At 45.0% G+C, this 17710-nt stretch overlaps 1 protein-coding gene across 6 annotated transcripts in view; it reads right to left on the minus strand.

Moving 5' to 3' along the window:
• The window catches only part of LOC308200775 (uncharacterized protein), a 114863-nt gene that overhangs the window by 39582 nt on the left and 57571 nt on the right, over positions 1-17710 (minus strand). For 3 of the 6 annotated variants that reach the window (XR_013955797.1, XR_013955798.1, XR_013955799.1), the window contains exon 1: positions 24-1696. Coding sequence is in view for 1 of the 6 variants with exons in the window: in XM_080607088.1 (XP_080463214.1) it covers positions 24-80; positions 1708-1787 (137 nt within the window). In the remaining 5 variants the exon portion in view is untranslated. The other 3 variants (XR_013955795.1, XR_013955796.1, XM_080607088.1) reach the window with 3 other exon arrangements.

Below are 17710 nucleotides of genomic sequence, written 5' to 3' on the forward strand. Positions count from 1 at the left end.
AAGGAGTCAAAAACCAAGACTACCTTGTGGTCATTGTGTCCTTGCAGCACAAGGTCCTCTTCCGGTCTGATGTCCAGCATCTTTCAGCATCAATATGCACCACAAAACAAACAAACAAAAACACAAAACAATTTATGAATACCCTCTTTCCCCCTCCACAAATGTTGGCCAGGGCACTGAAAGGTTCTCAGGTGTCTCCCAGCCTGCACTGCCACAGCTGAGCACATTCAGCAATCAGGTGTCCTTCCTCTCCAGTCACTCCAAAAACCTCTCTGAAATAGAGGGCACTCCAGGAGAAAAAACCCTTTGTTTTGCCTTTTAGCAGAACAAATCCTCTGCATGATCCCAGTGGTCAGGGAACAAGCAAACAAAATGCTTTCACCACCCACTTTGTTTGTTTTGACATAATTCCAGTTCTTCCCTCCCCAACAATCCACATCTCATTTTTGACAGAAAGGGCAGGGGCTAGTGGGCTTTGATGAGCAAATCCTGCCACTTCTCATTTCCCTTTAGGCCATGGCACCATCCTAGCAAGCTTTCACCTGAGGATTCCAGTGCACACCCCGGGGCTGTTACCTCCCTCGGCAGTGCATTAAGGCACAGGGGCAGCAGGACCAATGCATGAAGCATGGAGAGGTGGTCAAGTGCCTCTCCGTCATTCCTCTTGGAGGCCAGGACACCAGCAGAGAGCTGCTGAGTGCTCAGCTAAAGTCAGAACGAGTGTGACAGCAGGTTTAAGGTGGAATATAATGCAGATGAAGTTTTGGCTTCCCAGACCTCTTGGGGATGGCTGTGCCTGCTCAGGTAGCAGGACAGTTGTAGGCTAGGTAATTGCATTCTTGCACCTCTTGGAGAGGCCTTGACCATGCAATAAGTGTCACAGTCCTTCCGTAGTGACTATCAGCTTATTATGAACCAAATGATAAAAAAAAATCATAGGGCATCTTGTGCTGGTACACCTGTGCTTGTAGCAAGGCAGAGTGAGCAGTGTGTCAGCAGAAGCATTGGGCTAAATGGAGCAAAATGAAATCAGGCAGCGCTGCTGCTCCTTGCAAGAGTGATCCTTCAGGATGTGGCTGGAAAGCTGCTCCAAAGCACTGCCATGGACAGCACACTGGTTCTCTGCCCAGCTCTCTCACCCATCAGAATTTTCCAAATGGCATTTTCTTTGTGCTTGCTCGAGCACAGAGCAAGCCTTCCTCCATTCCCCCTGTGCTGCCTGCTCTTGTTCTCCTGCCTGCTCCCCATTCATGCTAAGGTGGGGCAGGATCTTTCCTGCTTGCCAGAGGTGTGAAGCCAATGTAAATTACTTTCCCTTTTGCATTGAGGGAAAGTCTTATTAACAATCTGTCAGATGTAGACAGCTGCCAGGGTGCTTTGTAAGAAGAATTAAATCAGGCTCAACCTCAAGATAGATTCTTGTCCCTCTTGGGGGGCCCCATGCAGGGCACTAGCCTTTGCCAGCAGCAGCAATGTAGATCAGCAGTATTTTTTTGTTGTTGTTGTTGTTTGTTTTGTATCCCCCCCCCCCCCCCCGCTAAGCTGTATCAGTTAAAGACAAGCACATGGAGGAAGCTGTGGCAGCATAAAACAGTCCACTGTCACTGAATACTAGGATCATAAGAAAATAGTTTCCCAGGCTTTTAGCCAGAGACATCTCACAATAAGCTTACAAAGTAATGACTTTCATCTTTGAAATTCACCTACCTCCAGTATTGGAAATTGGTGGTCAGTGGAGACTAGCAAAACCTCCAAAGCAGTTCGGGTGCCAGGAGAAAACAGTAGCCCTAATAAATAAAAGAAACAAAGAGGGCATTTTGAATGAGAGAACAAGATCATCTGCTTTGCAATCCAGCCCTGATGCTGAAAGGACTTCCAGGACTTCCCTCGTTGACTTACTGGGTTCCCTCCATACATATTGGACTCAACTTCCAAGTGGAAGTAGTAATCATGGCACTGCACTGGCAGTGGCCAGGTAAGTTACAACCATTGTTTCTATGGGATGCTTGTTTTCTCTGTTGACTTCTCCAGCACTGCATATCATCAGGTTGTGAGGCCTGATGAGCTCCCAAGACACAATTATGATGAGACCATTCAAATCCATGTGGAATTCAGCAACCTCAGGCTCCAGAAGCTGCATGCATTTATCTTTCCCTACAGGGGTAGGAAAAAAAGACTTACTGCATACAAATAAAATGAATAGCTCCTCAGATCCCTTCTCACCTCACTCCCCCATCCTCCAGAGCCTCTGCAGACTGCACGTTAGCAGAAACTAGCTGTGTTGTGGATTTGATTTAATATGGTGACAAAGCAGTTTGCTCTCTGAGTCTGGAGTCCCCCTGGGTATTCTCTACTCTGCAAGGCTTCACCTATTTTGCATTAGCTTTGACCTAATTCTCAATGAGGTCATGCTGGTGGATCAGGGGCTGCGCAAGAGCAACTGCACTGTTCTTTTCTTTGAAAGGTTAGCCTGAAACTACAGGCTTTGAAAAGGGGGATAAAGACTGGTAGTAATGCCGATTCCTTCAAGAGAGACAGGCCTGAGTACTGGCAACATTGGTCTCACAGCCAACAGCAACAGCATCTGCATGATCCTCCCCATTTGTCAGACAGCAGCAGTCATCCTGTTCAGAGGAGCAGAGTGCAGAATCCATGTCCAGGTCTTCAACAAGCTCCTACCCCAAATCCTAATGAAATAGGATGTGTGAGTCCTTCTGCAAACACCCATCCAGGCTCTAAACCCAAATGGACAAGAAACGTATTCCAAGCCAACTTCTATCAAGCATGGGGAAACAACAAAAGGGGAAAAAGCTGAAAGAGTTATAGATACTCCATGTAGGCAATAGTGAGAAGGCTAGAATGGAAAAGAGAGAAGAGTGTAAAAGGTAAAATGGCAGTGGTCTTGAATGTAAGTTGTAATTTTGTGCCATAGATCCTGGAGAAAACCGAAGATGTCAGCAAATCCTCCTCTTCAGCCTCTTCAACACAGATTGAATCAATCCTGAGAAGGTGGAGATCATGGGAAGGAGAAACTCCCCCTGCATTGCTGATCTGCAGAAGGCAGATGTGACCTGCTGAGGCTGCTTGCCATGGTGCCCCTGGATAACGTGAATACATGAATTCACACAGAAAGCATGACTTTAGTATGCTGCATCAGTTCAGGGTTTACACTTCATATGACCGTCCCTCCTTGCCCTGCTTCTGCAGTTATCCCTGGCCACCTCAACAACTCCTCTTCCCCAAAAAGATCAGCCTCGGCCTTCCTCAGAGCATGAAAACCTTTGAGGCTGACGGAGAAATGGCAGAAACAGAAGCAACAGAGACATGCTCTCTCAAAACATTCAAATGGTAATTTATAGGCAACAGCTTTTCTGACGGGAAAAGAAAGCTGTTATCTGAATACCCTTGGACCCTGGCTGTGTTCCTTACTGCCTTTACATCAGCAACACTGGCTGCAGCTCCGTGGGGGAAGGTTTTATGAAAGTCAGAAGTGGCGAAGACAGTGGAAATTAGGAGGTAGCAAGAGTCCTTCCTTTTCCAGTCATTTCTGTTCCACTCCCATAGCCTTCAAGCTGAGATACAGCTATGCAGGGTCACAGCTGTATTAGACAGCTCTTACGCAAATCACACAGACAGACTCCCATGGAAACATGCTCCTGGCCTACGCTGATGATTTGCCTCATGCAGAACTGACACATTTTAAGATCTAATTATTATCACAAAGACCTAAACATCGCAGAGCAGGCTCCCAGCCTTTGCTCATCAATACCCAACTGCTCCCACTGATCTCTTCTCTTGGAGCAGCAGTTTGTTTGCTGTAGGAGCAGTCTGTCATTTTGAGCTCAGGAACTAACAAACAAGAAGAGGTTCAGCCCAGAATTTGACATCTCCCTGCCAGAGGCTCAGATTTGATGCCCAAATCTGACTCTGTGACATTCTGGGTATTTGAATCTCAGTCCCATGTGAGCCATGAGAGATTGTGGCTCTTGCCAGTCAGTTCATGGCCTAAAAGGTTACAGTTTCTGTTGAAGATCAATGGAACTTGAAACTGAGATGAAAAAATCCCACCTCCTTTTCTTTTGTTTTGCACATAAATAGCCTTTGTCCCATCAATGCTGGTGTCAGGATGCCCTGCATAGCTTGAAGCAGTGCTCTAGGAGGGAAGCATGCTCAGTTTGTCACTGAGAAGGGAAGCCAAGGCATCTTGGATTCCTCCAGAGTTGCCACTCCCTTCTAGCTGGCTGGATTAGGACTGTCTGTTAAAAGGAACAGCTCAGCTACAGCTTTTATAGCACAAGTCTAATAGGAAGTCTCGTGTGCCAGTGTGCTCTCAGGAGTTTGCAAGACATCAACCCCCATGCAAGCTGGCTGGATGCTTCTCCAAAATCAACCTACACACCTTGGCAGTACAGCCTGTCACTGATCCCTAGAAAACAAGGCTCTTTGAGAACTAAAAATAGATGCTATTTTTCAAAAGAACAAATTCATTACTCCTAAATTTCTCATATTAGAGCTATTAAGTCTCTGCTTTGCAGCTGCCCTAAAATTGGCTTTTCATTTTCATTTACCTGTTGCCACACATATGGAGATATCAGACTGAAATATCCAGACAGCATCTGCAAATTAAGTGGGGTGTGAACCTTCTTAAGCCACAGAGAAACATGAAGGTCAGGTGCAGAGACTTAAGCTGTTAGTTTGTTGCTCACAGATGAACAACCCCACCTGGACTAAATGCATTCAGCAAAACCAAATGATAAGGAATAAGCAGTTGGGTATTTCAGCAAATCAGATTCAGATCCCCTTCTCTTATTAAATTCCATATTTTTCAAAAGGTCATAGGCAGCACTGAGGTCTTCATAGCAGCTTTTAATGCTGCAAAAATTCATGCCCTGGAACTCTCGAGAGAAAAGGCAAAATAAAATATAGAATTGCTCTCTCAGCACAAAACACTAATATTACCAACCAATATGCCTGTTTTATGCAGTCTTGTCTATTAACTATATTCCATACTTTTAGAAAAAGCATTCAACAGTTTTATTCCTCTACTACTCTCAGTTTAGCTTTTATAATACGCAAAAGGAATAAGACAAAGAAGTCAGAGATGTTTCCACTGAAATCAGTGCATTTTCCTGGTGAGAAACCACAATGGATTGGCTCATAACAAGCCTACCAGTCACCATGAGAAGAACTTTCTTGTGAGCATCATGCCCCCTTACGGTCATGCCAGCTTCCACTGAACCTAAATGAAGAGATCTCTGTGATTTCACCAGAAGCTGGATCTGATCTGCCAAAAAACAAACAAACAAAAACCTCTTCCCACCCAATTGCAAGAATCCAGGTCAAATATCTGGCACCATATAACCTCATTGCAAAGTATCACTTTACCTGTTATACAGCTTCCCTTACCTTGCAGCTTCCCTTCCTTCCCCTCCATCCAAGATGTCAGCTGTAACAACCCTTTATACTTGTTTGACATTTCTGAGCTTGTTTGGAACTCAAAGGCCAGGTTAAAAAAAAAAATAAAATTCTTATTTGAACTTCAGCTCTGGTTCAATTACAGCCTGGGGCAAAAGCTCAGGTTGATTTCATTTCATCCCAACAGCCTATTTCTTCTCTAATTTACCCCCCTGTCCTTGTACCTGTTATATAGATGTACAGAAATCAAGAAGGCTTTAAATTTGCAGGCCCTCATTAAACAAGGCTCAAAGGCCTTTCAGGCCAAACACAGATGTGTCTATTTCATCCATGTATACTTGAGCCTTCAGTGACTTTAACTAGCACAGTGACTACAATAAAGATCATAAATTAAAGAACATTTTTTGTAGCCTAGTCTGGTTTCCCCATGATAAAAAAGAATGAGTTTTAAAAGGTGAGGAAATACTCACCGCATTGTGTTGCTATCAACAGACAATCCCCCTAGCTCAGCAGTCTCGGTTTTTATCACACACACACAGAGCTCACAAGATTGTAATCAATTAAGCATTTTGCTAAAGCACTTAGTCAGAATGGGAACATCTGGAGTTGAGATTCAATTGTCCAGAACTGGCTGCCTGCTAATTAATATTCCTTCAAATGGCTCTTCTATCAAGGTGTCCCTCCTGTTTCACCAGCCATTCCCCTGTGGCTTGGATAAAATATTGAGTAGTCGCTCATCCTCCAGCCCAAGCCTTGTATAGAGATGATGGGGACAGAAATGCTGAGCTACAGAGGTTGTGTTTCATCACTACCCCAGGCACATCCACCAAGACTGAGTATGGAAAACATCACCCCATTTCAACAATAACACAACAAACAAAAAAAGCACATGAAGGAAATATGTTTATATTGCATCCATAAGACAAGCACAAGGAGGATCATAAGCCCTCATGAAGATTCACTTCCAGTTCTAATATCTGCATTTCACAATTCTCTCCAAAGGGTCACATCATTCAGAATCCTTTGGATTATGCTCTGATGCAACTCAGACATGCATCTTTTTCCATCACTAATCAGGACAAACCCTGTATCTCTGTCTAGCTTATATATGCAGGTTCAAGATCTTCAGGCATAAACTGATGTCTATATAATTGCTCCATACATAGTGGTTGCTGCTCCTTCATGCAGCCCTAAAAGCATCTCCCATTGAACTGCAAATATTTCACTATCACCCTGAGTGCTGGGCAGCAAGGGAGTCCCTTCAGCTGTCTGAAGACTATATCTTGTTTCAAAGAAACCATGCTTCCTAGTTGCAGGAAAACACAATAGCTAGATCGGAAGACTGTATTTCAAGTAGGAATGTGTCCATAAGTACTGATAGATCATATGCTCTTAGATATATATCATATCTAAGTATTGATGATGAGCAGCTAGATTATCTTCACCCAAGGAATTTTGTGTACCTTTCTACTTTAGCCAAGTCTGTCCACTATTTTGTTACCTTAATTTTGCCCCAGTTCATCACCCCTGACAGGTCTGCACACTGGTTTAGAGCTTAGTCCCATTTTAACAACTCAGACCCAGGGCACTTTAGTGTGGTGGCTTCACCTTGCTGTGCAGCTGAACTCCACCACACTCTCTCACTCTCCCTCCTCGAAGGAAGGAGGGGAGAAAACACATTAAAAAAGGACTGAAGGGTAGAGATAATGACAGGGAGATTGGTCACCAATTACTGTCAGGGGCAAAACAGACTCAATGTAGGGATATTAATATAATTTATTGCCTATTACTAACAGGCCAGACCAGTGAGAAACTAAAAGCAAGCTGAAAACTTCTCTCCCATCCACCCTATTCCACCTCCTTCCCAAGTGGTGCAGGGAATGGGGGCTGCGGTAAGTACCTGACACTGTCTCTGCTGCTCCTTCACAGTCACTCTCTGCCCCTGCTTCACGTGGGGTCCCTCCCACGGGATGCCGTCCTTCCCAAACTGTCCACGGGTCCCCCACGGGCGGCAGCTCCCCCCAGCCCCCCTGTTCCTGCGTGGGCTCCTCTCCACGGGCTGCAGCTCCGGCCCGGGGCCTGCTCCTGCGGGGGCTCTCCATGGGCCGCAGCCTCCTCCAGGCCACATCCACCTGCTCCACCGGGGGCTCCTCCACGGGCTGCAGTGTGGAGATCTGCTCCGTGTGGGACCCATGGGCTGCAGGGGGACAGCCTGCTCCACCAGGGGCCTCTCCACAGGCTGCAGGGGGACAGCTTGAACCACCAGGGGCATCTCCACAGGCCACAGTGGGACTTCTGCTCCGTGCCTGGAGCAACTCCTGCCCTCCTGCTGCACTGACCTTGGGGGCTGCAGGGCTGCTTCTCTTACATCTTCATACTCTCTAGCAGCTGCTGTTGCATAGCTGTTTTTTTTTTTTCCCCCCATTTCTTAAATCTTCAGTCACAAAGGCATAACTGATACCATTCACTGACTCAGCTCTGGCCACCAGCGGGTCCCTTCTGGAGTCATGTGGAGCTGGCTCTGATCTGACATGGGGCAGCTTCTGGGCTCTGCTCACAGAGGCCACCCCTGCAGCCTTCTCTTCCTCCCCTCCCTCAAAAAAATCAGCCTTGCCACATAAAGCTGGTACATTTTGTTGCTCTCTTCATTGAGCTCTGCCCTTGGGAAGGGCAAGAAAATGAAAATACCCACACAACTTGCAAGTCCAGGTATGTCTATTTGATTTCAAGTGCATTTCCATACTCTGTAAGCTTCCAACAGGGAGAAAGGGGGCTGATTCAATGCAATCTCATTCACACCGCTCTTCCTCCTAGTGCTGTGGAAGCATGACGTTGCCTTCTCAGCAAACACAGCCTAGTTCCTCAGGGTCCCTGCAGTGCTTGCTTAGCTGAGCCCCATAAAATCACATTCAAGTTACACTAAGACAAGAGAAAAATCAGAATGTGCCCCTTTCATACCTGACTTTATTTATTTGCTTTCAATAGAAACCTGTCACCCAGAAGAATTTCAGTTTTTATAGAGCTGCTTCTCTTCCCTCTGCAATTTGGGTCAAATCCTATCACTGAGCTCTGCTAAAGGTGTTGCAATATTAGCATTGCTATCCCCAGCCTGGTACAGATGTGACAGGTAAACATTGCTGAGCTGTGCCTCAAATCCAAGCTGAGAACACCAAGTGGGCTGCAGAAAAGAACTGAAACATCCTAGCCCAGCTGGCTCCAGGCAGCCTGAGGCTGGATGGGAATGAGGCAGGCACCAACCAAGTACTACCCAGACCTTGCTGGACCAGCCCCTGCAAACTTTACATTTCTGGGCTCAGACACAGAGTCTTCTGGGAATCCTTCTCTCTCTGTCAAGAGATATGCTGGAACCATCAGTCTCTAAATCAGAGCAGACATAGGGCCAGAAGGAAATAGAGGATGACAGTGGAAGGTCAAATGGAAAAGGAAGGTAAAACTCACAATGAAATAAAGAGAAATGAGGCTTTTTATTGGGCCCATTCTGATGATGCACAGGTGAGAACACAATAAGGGATGCTCTGAAATGTAATTCATGCTGGCAGTTGCTTAGAAATGGCTGTGTTTCTCCAAAAAGAGAGCTCCCATCCTCATTTCTTTCTGGCTGGAAAAATGGGAAGCATGGAGAAGAAAATGGGCTGGAGGCATTACCCACATGGGCCAAGAGCTTGGAGCTGTGGAACAGCAGCAGAACAGCTTATGTTACTTTGGGGAACACAACTAGTAGCAGTCATACTCTTCATCAGGAACTTCTACCTTGTATTTAATTCAGAGCACCTATGGTTTTAAAGAAGCATTTTCAACATGGAAAGGACTCTTTAAAGTTTACTACACCCAGAGGGCACATCGTGCAGCAAGTGGGAGGAAACAGTTCTCCACAACAAGGACATGGGATTTCTCCTTTTCTAGCTTTTTCTCCTTTCTATCCTTTTCTTTCTCTCCTTTATCTCATTTTCTATAATCCCCACTTTCACTTCACCTCATGTCCACCCCTCCTTTGCTCCGTATCTCCAAACCCAAGAGGAGGGAATGCATTAAAAAGCCTCCTATTCATGCTACTCAGGGTCTCCCTGCAAGGTTCAGCCCTCTTGTTCCCCTTATTACATTTATTATCCTTCTCATTATTATCCCAATACCTCAGAGTCTGTGTGGAACCTTGAGGACAGACCCCATATGGAAAATATTAAACGAGTCAGTCAATACGTGGAGGATGTAGACCTTGGAGCATATGGCACATGTGCTGACTAACACTGTAGATAATGTCAATAATAATGCTCTATAGCGCACACAGGCTGGGCTGCTGAGCCTTCCAGCCGAGGAGTTAAATGCAGGCCTAGCTGCTGCGTTGTGTTTTTACTGTGTGACATAAAAATAGAGAAGATGTAATGGGATTATGCTTTCAAATGGGCTTCCAACTGTGCCACCTGGAAGTCAAGGAGATGCGGGAGGACAATAAAGAAACCATTAGGTCATAAAAGCTGCAGAGAAAAGCCAGCCAGTATTTGATAACCCAGGTCTCCGCTCTTCAAGGTACTAGTGCTCAGAGCACTGCACCCTGCAATCTGTGGAAATGCTCATGGTTTATTCCTGAAAATTGCTACAGCCAGCAAGTTTCAGGCTCTTGGAGTGAGCTCAACAAATTGCCTCTTGGTGGAAAATAAGTCCTGAAGACAAACCAATAATTGTACCCAATGTCTCAGCCCTGGGAGACTGCACACATTTTCCACATCCGTTCTGGAACTGAGACTCACTGCCTTCCTGCCCCCCCCAAAGGTCTCACCTTCGAGGTGATTTAAATCTCTCACACATGGGAAGCCCAAGCTGTGGGTTGATTTAACAGCTAGGGTTTTGTGGTCTGTAACTGAGAGAGACTTGTGGAAGATACTTGGCAAAGCAAATAGTACAGAAGAGCCAACAGATAGCCTTCTCCCTTTCACACCCTCTAAGGAGCCCTTTGCTTCTTATCAGAACAGCAAGGGAACAGGCATCCTTACAGCCCCTCCAGCACACAATCAGACCCTCTCTGAAGGCCAGGGGTTGAATCCCTAAGCAATGAGCTACAAACATTGAGTATTTCTGAACTCATTTGTCTGGTGATAGGATTCAGGCCTTATTCCAACCTGCAAATGGGATGTGCTTCACTAGTTCTAAATCACTCAGCAGGTGATAAGTGGTTAACGCCTGGAGCCCTGAGGTGCCTTCAAAACATAATTGCTTATTAAAATAAAACAATAATTAAGTGGAGGACACAGAACCTTGTGATTTCTGAAAACTGGATCATTTTTTACAATGAATCCCCGAGGCTGAGAACAGACAAGGCATAGCCACAAGGCAAGGGAGAGAGACTGAGTGAAACCTTAAGCATGTATTGCTGTGGTGGCTGAGGAAGAGAGAAAGTGGCAGGACTTGACGATACTCACAAGGAGAATTCTACAGGAAGGATGCTACAGAAAAGGCATAGGTGCATTTGATGAGCAGGGAGCCACTCAGGTTTTCACTGGGGAGAGAGGGGACAAAGCTTCAGGCTCAAAAACGTCAAAAAAAACAAAAAACCACAACAAAACAATCACATGGCATCTTTTCAGAGTACTGGAGAAAGAGGAAGGAGTTTACTTGGTGACAGTAATCTTGTTGTGTCGCCATGGCCTTGATAATACAGATGGAGGTCCACAGCTCCTCAGTTCCCTTCAGGCTCCAAATAAGCTGTCTCAGAACCTGGTACTTGGCTCAGAGCCTTCTGGAACTAGCATAAAAATCAACCCGCTCACACTCGTAGCACTATTCACCAATGATTGATTTCTGTGTGGAGATCTGTATGCCAGAAACTCACAAACAAGCCATCTCTCACAGAGTTTTTGGTATTTCAAGTGCTATTTTTATTATTTTTTTCTTCCTGAATTTCCTTTCCTTCTCTCCTTCAAAGCAGAGACCAGAAGCCTTCACTGCTTCTTCAGGCAAGATCTACCAACCACCACACACCTCAAGAGCTTTGATTAGTCAAAGTAAAAACCACTTCATCAACAGTCCTGTAAGCAAATACTTGGTTGTTTTCATTCCCTTCACCACAGTGTGAGCTGCATGGTTTCAACCATGCCTTTGGGCTTAATCCTGATTATTTCATTGCCAACTGCAGGATATGTCATTACTTACAGTGCCGTTAGAAGCTATTACTTAGTCCTTCAGGTCAGCAGGTGATGAGGGAGCCCTTGTTTGTTACCAGCTATCTGTGCCCCTGCTTCTCATATGATGACAAACTCCTTCTGCAAGCCCTGAGCTGAGAATTAATGAGAAAGCATCAGCATTATTTAGGTGGAGAAGGAAAGGCCCTAACCTTGCAGCTCCTCCAACTTTCTATGGCCATAGCAGATTTAATCCCACAGAAGAGAAGCAGGGACATACAAGTGGAAGTGTCCCCATGTACCCTCCAAACATGTCCCGTTTTACAAGTTCACCATGGATGGTAACAGGGAGATAGTGTTACATGCAGGGCACCTTCCCATGTACAGCAAGCCCTGCCACAGCCCCAGCTGGAAAGGCTCATCACAAAACTGCCTAATGTTAATTGGCCCTTCGTTAACAGCCTCAGCAGAGAGTCAAGGCTGGAACTGAACATGTAACAGAGCAGTTGTCTCCAGTTCATTCCAGAGACACGTTCCCTTCCAGGCCAGGGTAAGAAGAAAACCAGACTCCATTGCTTGCCCCACAGTTGTCTCCAGAGCTCCCCACACTGGCAAGAGACACCAGAGAGTTTTAGCTTCTAAACATTTCCACACTGAAAATGACTGCCAGCACTTCTCCGGCCTCAGCAAGCAGGAAGGAGGCAGCAAGCAGCTAAATGCAGGGGCTATTTTTAACCTGGGCTCATTTCTTAGGGAAGAAATTATTCATAACCTGTATGCATGCAGTGCATCGGATACAAGACAGGCTTGGCTGCAAATGCTCATTAATGGAGCTGCCAGCTCTCTCCTTGCTACACCGGGAAGCAAAAGCTCCTCTCACAGTCTTACAAGGGATTGCAGGGAAACCCTGGAGGTGTGAGATAACTTGCCGCGTGTCCACCTGTGCTGCTGTTGCTGCAGTAGAAGATGAAGCAGGGGCTTTGATGCACATTATAATTTTGTCATCAGCTGCCCATCTTCCATTCCATTTCCACCCATGCTCAGAGCCATCCTTGTGGCTTTCTTGCAGCTCCTGGCTCTGTTCCTTGCCGCCAAGGTTTTCCTACCATAGTGTGAACACAGTGGGACCTGCACCCTTCTGGGAGGTCCTCTTTGAAAAGCAGACACTTCCTTAGCCTGAGGCAATTCACTTTGCTCTCCAGTCTTGTCTCTACATGGAGAAAGTACACATTTCCTACACTTCGAAGCCCTTCTCTTGCAGCCCTCTCATTTCTCCTAGCACTTACATCTTTTGCTATAATCAGTGGTCAAATGCTTCTGGCCCAGCAAGGGCATGAACCACTTTGAACTGCAGTCCTGATAATTGGGTTTGGCAGGCAATATTTGGCTTTAAGACCTCTCTCATCCTTTTGATTTGACTTTTACAAAGTACATGCTCAAGGATTTCAACTCAGAAGGTTAAAAAAAAAAAGACTATTATGATCACCTAATCTGACCTCCTACTTACTTGTAGATATAAAAATTCACCCAGAGGTCTTTTACTGAGCCCAGGAACTTCTTGTTGAGCTCAAACACCTCTTTCAGAAAAGCGATCTGAACTTAATATATTGGATTTTAGTAAAAGAGAGCCTACCACATCCCTTAGGCAACTGCTCCAGGGGTTCATCATCCTATTGTTAAAAACATCCACCTCATTTCCCAATTGGAAATCAATGTTAGACAAACACAGGCATCGGATCTTTTTACAACCTTTTCTCCATTGGTCTCAAGATCCTCCCTAACATTAGGCATTGCGTATTTTCTTCTGAACTGAGAGCAAACTACTCCTACCACCTATGGAGTGTGCCAGTTTTAGAGCAAGATACACACAACAGATAGATAGCAGGTCTAAAAGACACAAGTTCATCATCAATCTCAGCCTGGGCAGTTTAGCTTTTCAGTGGTTTTCTGCTCGGAAAAATCCCACTCCCATGCCTGTCCCTATGGTCAGGTGGCTGCTGTCACACCATCACATCTCAGCCAACTCAGAGGTGCTGTGTGCCACTGACCTCATCCTAACAGCTCTTTTGCTCACATTAAGGATAAAGGCCAGGTTAGCAAATGTGCTTTTGGTTTGTGTTAGTCTGGCTCTCCTGCTGTGTTTCAGGCTCCAAAAAGCCTGAAACATAATTGAGAAAAAAAAAAAGAGTTTGTTTTAGCTGCCTAAAATTGGGCTGGGAATCTCCAGATCCCTTGAGATGGAAGGGATGCACTGGGGAAAGAGGAAGAAAAGAGAAAGAGCCAAAGCTCAGAAGTCAGCCAAAAATATTTAGGCTCTGGGCTTAGCTCACAAACAATTACAAATGGCGTTTTCAATCTGCCACTTAATGACTCCTGGGATCCATGGATCTCTTCTAAGAGTTCATAACAGGTAGTTAAGAGAGCAAACCGAGACATGAACTCTTACAAGAGGATTCATCACACCACACAAAAATTTGGGGGGCCCCTATTGCAAGTAGGGCTGAGACCCATTAGATCATAGGACCTGGAAACAACAACAAAGCTGGAAAGGTGTTTGTACCCCTTTTCTTCTATCACAAAAAGCATCCCTTTCTCAGTGAAAAATTACACATCCATTAAGAACGCATGGAGGATGCCAGCTACCCCCAGGAAACAGTTAGAAAAATAAATATACCTGATCAAAACATAGCTTTTGTTAGTTACTCACACCAGACCAACAATCCCCATCCAGTGCTTCCTCTGGAAACAACATGAGAGAAAAGAAAAAAAACATAAAGAAAAAAATGCAAACTACAAATAAGAAACTGTTTAAAGTGGAATCAAAAGCAACAACACATCTCACAACTAAAGCCAGCTAGCATTGAGAGGCTGAGAGAAAAGCCCTTCTCCTTTCTCAAGCAAGTCTAAAATTTAGCACCTCCTTCATGGGTCTTTTCAGTGTGCTGAGGAAATGAAGGCAAGTGATTGACCGATGCCCAGCAGCTGGGCCACTTTGCTAATCTGGAGGTCCCTGCACTCTGCCAAGCAGGTGTGTGTCTCTCCCAGGTGGGTGAGAGGACCGTGATTCTCCCAAATTTCCTCCTCCCCAAATTTATTCCATGAGCTTGCAGTCCAGCAAGCAGAAATAGACCACTTATTGAGTTTGTCATGTGGAGGGAGATAGTACAAGTGGGATGAATTAACCAGAATATAAACAAAAGCCCAAGGTGCAGCAAAACATAATAATAAAAATCCATCTGTATAAGAAGCTCTAAAAAATATCTCTCTATCTAAATCTCTCTATCTTCAGATCCTGTGGTGTATGCTCACCTCTATCTTTCCCATGGCTATCAGTCTTGCACTGCTATCCTGAAACCTCTTTTCCTGAAAAGAAATATGAGGAGGGTTATTTTTATTATTATTTTTTAGCTTTTTTTTTTTTGAGAAAAAATACAGAGCAATCTTCTCATGAATCCATAAAACATAACTTTTATTATTCCCCCCATCTGCTTTCCCACCAAATGGCACATATTTGCAAAGCAGTCCTTGGAGGCAAGGGAAAAGAAGGAAAGAAAGAAAGTTGCTGTGAAGAAATCCAGAGTGATGGGAAGATCTTAGGGTAGCTGTTGTAATTTATAATCAGCCCATTAAATACGGAACGCTAATGCACAGCTGCTGAGAAAACCTGTCCAATATGTTTCTGCAACAGCAAAAAAAGGCCTCTGAGGTCATCTTGGCGCCTACATTATGCTACAAAGAAATTGTCTAATTGCAGAACCTTGTGTAGTCTTCAGTATTAACCTCTTTCCCTCATAGCCAGCCAAGCAACACAGTTCTCTGGTTTACAAAGTCTGCAAAAGGAGGACCAAGGGAAAACGGGACGATTAAACCAACATGAAGAGTTTTTACTGTTGATCTTATTTTTATATCAGAAATAATCTGTTTTCTTCCCTGAGCAGCAGACCAGGCCAGTGACAAAGCAGGACTTACCGTAAGACTGCCTTCTCCCATCCAACTTGCCAGTCTCGGCCATAAAGTCTCTGGCTTACTGTGCATGGCCTGAACCTGTAAATTCCCTCAGCCCATGTGTTTCCATAGTCTTAAAGTTCTCAATGCCTTATTATTCCAGGCTCAGAAGGACCCTTATCCTACAGGCAGAAAATTATCAACTTCAAGCATGTCCCACGACAGGGTGCAGAAAACAGGACAGAGCCCAAGAGGGCATTGCAGAGCAAATGCACCAGAGGCCAGAGCTTTCATGCACTATTTAATCCTTGAGAACAGAGGACTGGACAGTGGTTCGGGCAGCTTTTAGGCTGGCTGCTGATGGAAACCATTTGTAAAGTAGCCCAGTGTGTCTGGAGAAGCCATAAAGCTTGGAAGGAAACTTGGAGAGACAGCTAAGGAGACCTGTGAGCACGAGTTTCTCAGGCAACTTTGTGGTTTCTAAAGCACCGCCATTAAGAACTAAATGAAATGACTTCTGTCTCAGAAGTCTAGGATGTATCTGCAAACCTGGGGTGATGTGCAAACAGGCCCCAGCTGACAGCCAGATCCCGAGGGAGAAAAAAGCACTGAAAACTACAGTTTCAGTTCTCAGGGGTCTACATGAGAAAGTTCCCCTGCTTCGCTTTGCTAAGCCTGCATCCCTGAAATCTGGGTCTGAAACAGGCCTCAACACTTGCTCATAACTTCCATAACCCGCCTGGCATCCACCCAACACTAGAAACTGTTGCTGCCTCTCTTGAAAGTTGGCTCAGACAACACAAATCCCAGCTTCAGGCTAAGCGAACATTTTGCTAACCATTCAGCAAGGCTGGCCTGAGTTCCAGTTTGCAGATGATTTGTTTTCTGTGGGGAGAGGCTAGCCAAACTCACCCACACAACCTGAAGGCTGGTTGCTCAGCCAGAGCAAAGCTAAAGCTGAAGCAGGCTGTCTGTCCATGTCTGAAGCCATGGCAAGTTTGGGACTGTGCAGACAGATGCTGTACCTGGCTGTTGACAGCCACTACAGGCAATCAGCTGTAGGTAGAAGGTGGAGCTTGTGGCTTTCATTGTAAGCACATTAAATAAATTAAATGAATTGTATAACCTTGTGTGTTAGATACTATCATAACATAGCCTTACAAACATGCTAAGTTTCTTAGTAACCTCCCAGAAGCTTCTGCAAGAAAACAAAAGTACCAATGAACTTTGAGCGCTTGTTAAAGAGGGTTGTGCTGAGGCTGATAATCAGAGGAAAAAATATGGCTGAGCTGGCACCAGTCCGTCCACAAAGCCTTCTCCAATTAAAAGCAAAATGGTCATGTCAAAGATAAGGCAAAGGGTTCCCAAGGTATTAAATCATGTCTAATTAGCATTTGCTAAGAACCAGTGAGCAGTTTGATTTGGTTGTGGAAAACTCTCTGTTAACAAAACCATATTAGAAAATGAAGTTGCTCTGAGCTATCATATAGTAGAAAGATTTAACTAGACTAGCAATTGTGTTCAGAAGACCTCTGCCCAGTGGAGGTAACTGTCAGCTTATGAAACACACTTGGTTGTTCTGGGACACTTGGGTTGTTCTGTGTGACACTGAAAAAAAAGGGGAGATTAAATAAAAATGTTCTAGATTACACCTGCTGCCTGCTTGTGGCCCAAGTTTGGATGAAGGTCTCCTAAAAAGTTCTGGTTTTTATTTTGATGGAGCTGCACCCAGACCCTTAGCTAATACACAATCTCTACTAATCACTGTGGGGTTCTTTCCTTTTCAGCCTTGCCTACTGCTAGATTAGTAGGAGCAATGGGATCCGAAGGAGATTTTTTGTTGTTCTTGTCCTTGTCCTTGTCCTTGTCCTTGTCCTTGTTCTTGTTCTTGTTCTTGTTCTTGTTCTTGTTCTTGTTCTTGTTCTTGTTCTTGTTCTTGTTACTGTTTTCCAATTATTTTGTTGTTCTGTGGTTTAATATTTGCTTTGCATTTGTGGCCACAACGTCCCAGCTTCTGCCTTCAGAACCTGCAATTGCTTCTTGGACTCCCAGCCCAGTATTAACCCAGCCTGGGCCTATTTGGCTTCCGTGATCCAGACTGGCTGCAGACAGGTTGGTGTGACCATAGGTGGTTGTCCTACTGCAAGGGCTTATACTTATTCTCCTATCTACAAGAAGGTGACATTGTCACACACAGCTTGGCATTAATGCCATTT

This window comes from Anser brachyrhynchus (assembly GCF_964034855.1).
Source record: "Anser brachyrhynchus genome assembly, chromosome: 11".
NCBI lineage: Eukaryota > Metazoa > Chordata > Aves > Anseriformes > Anatidae > Anser > Anser brachyrhynchus.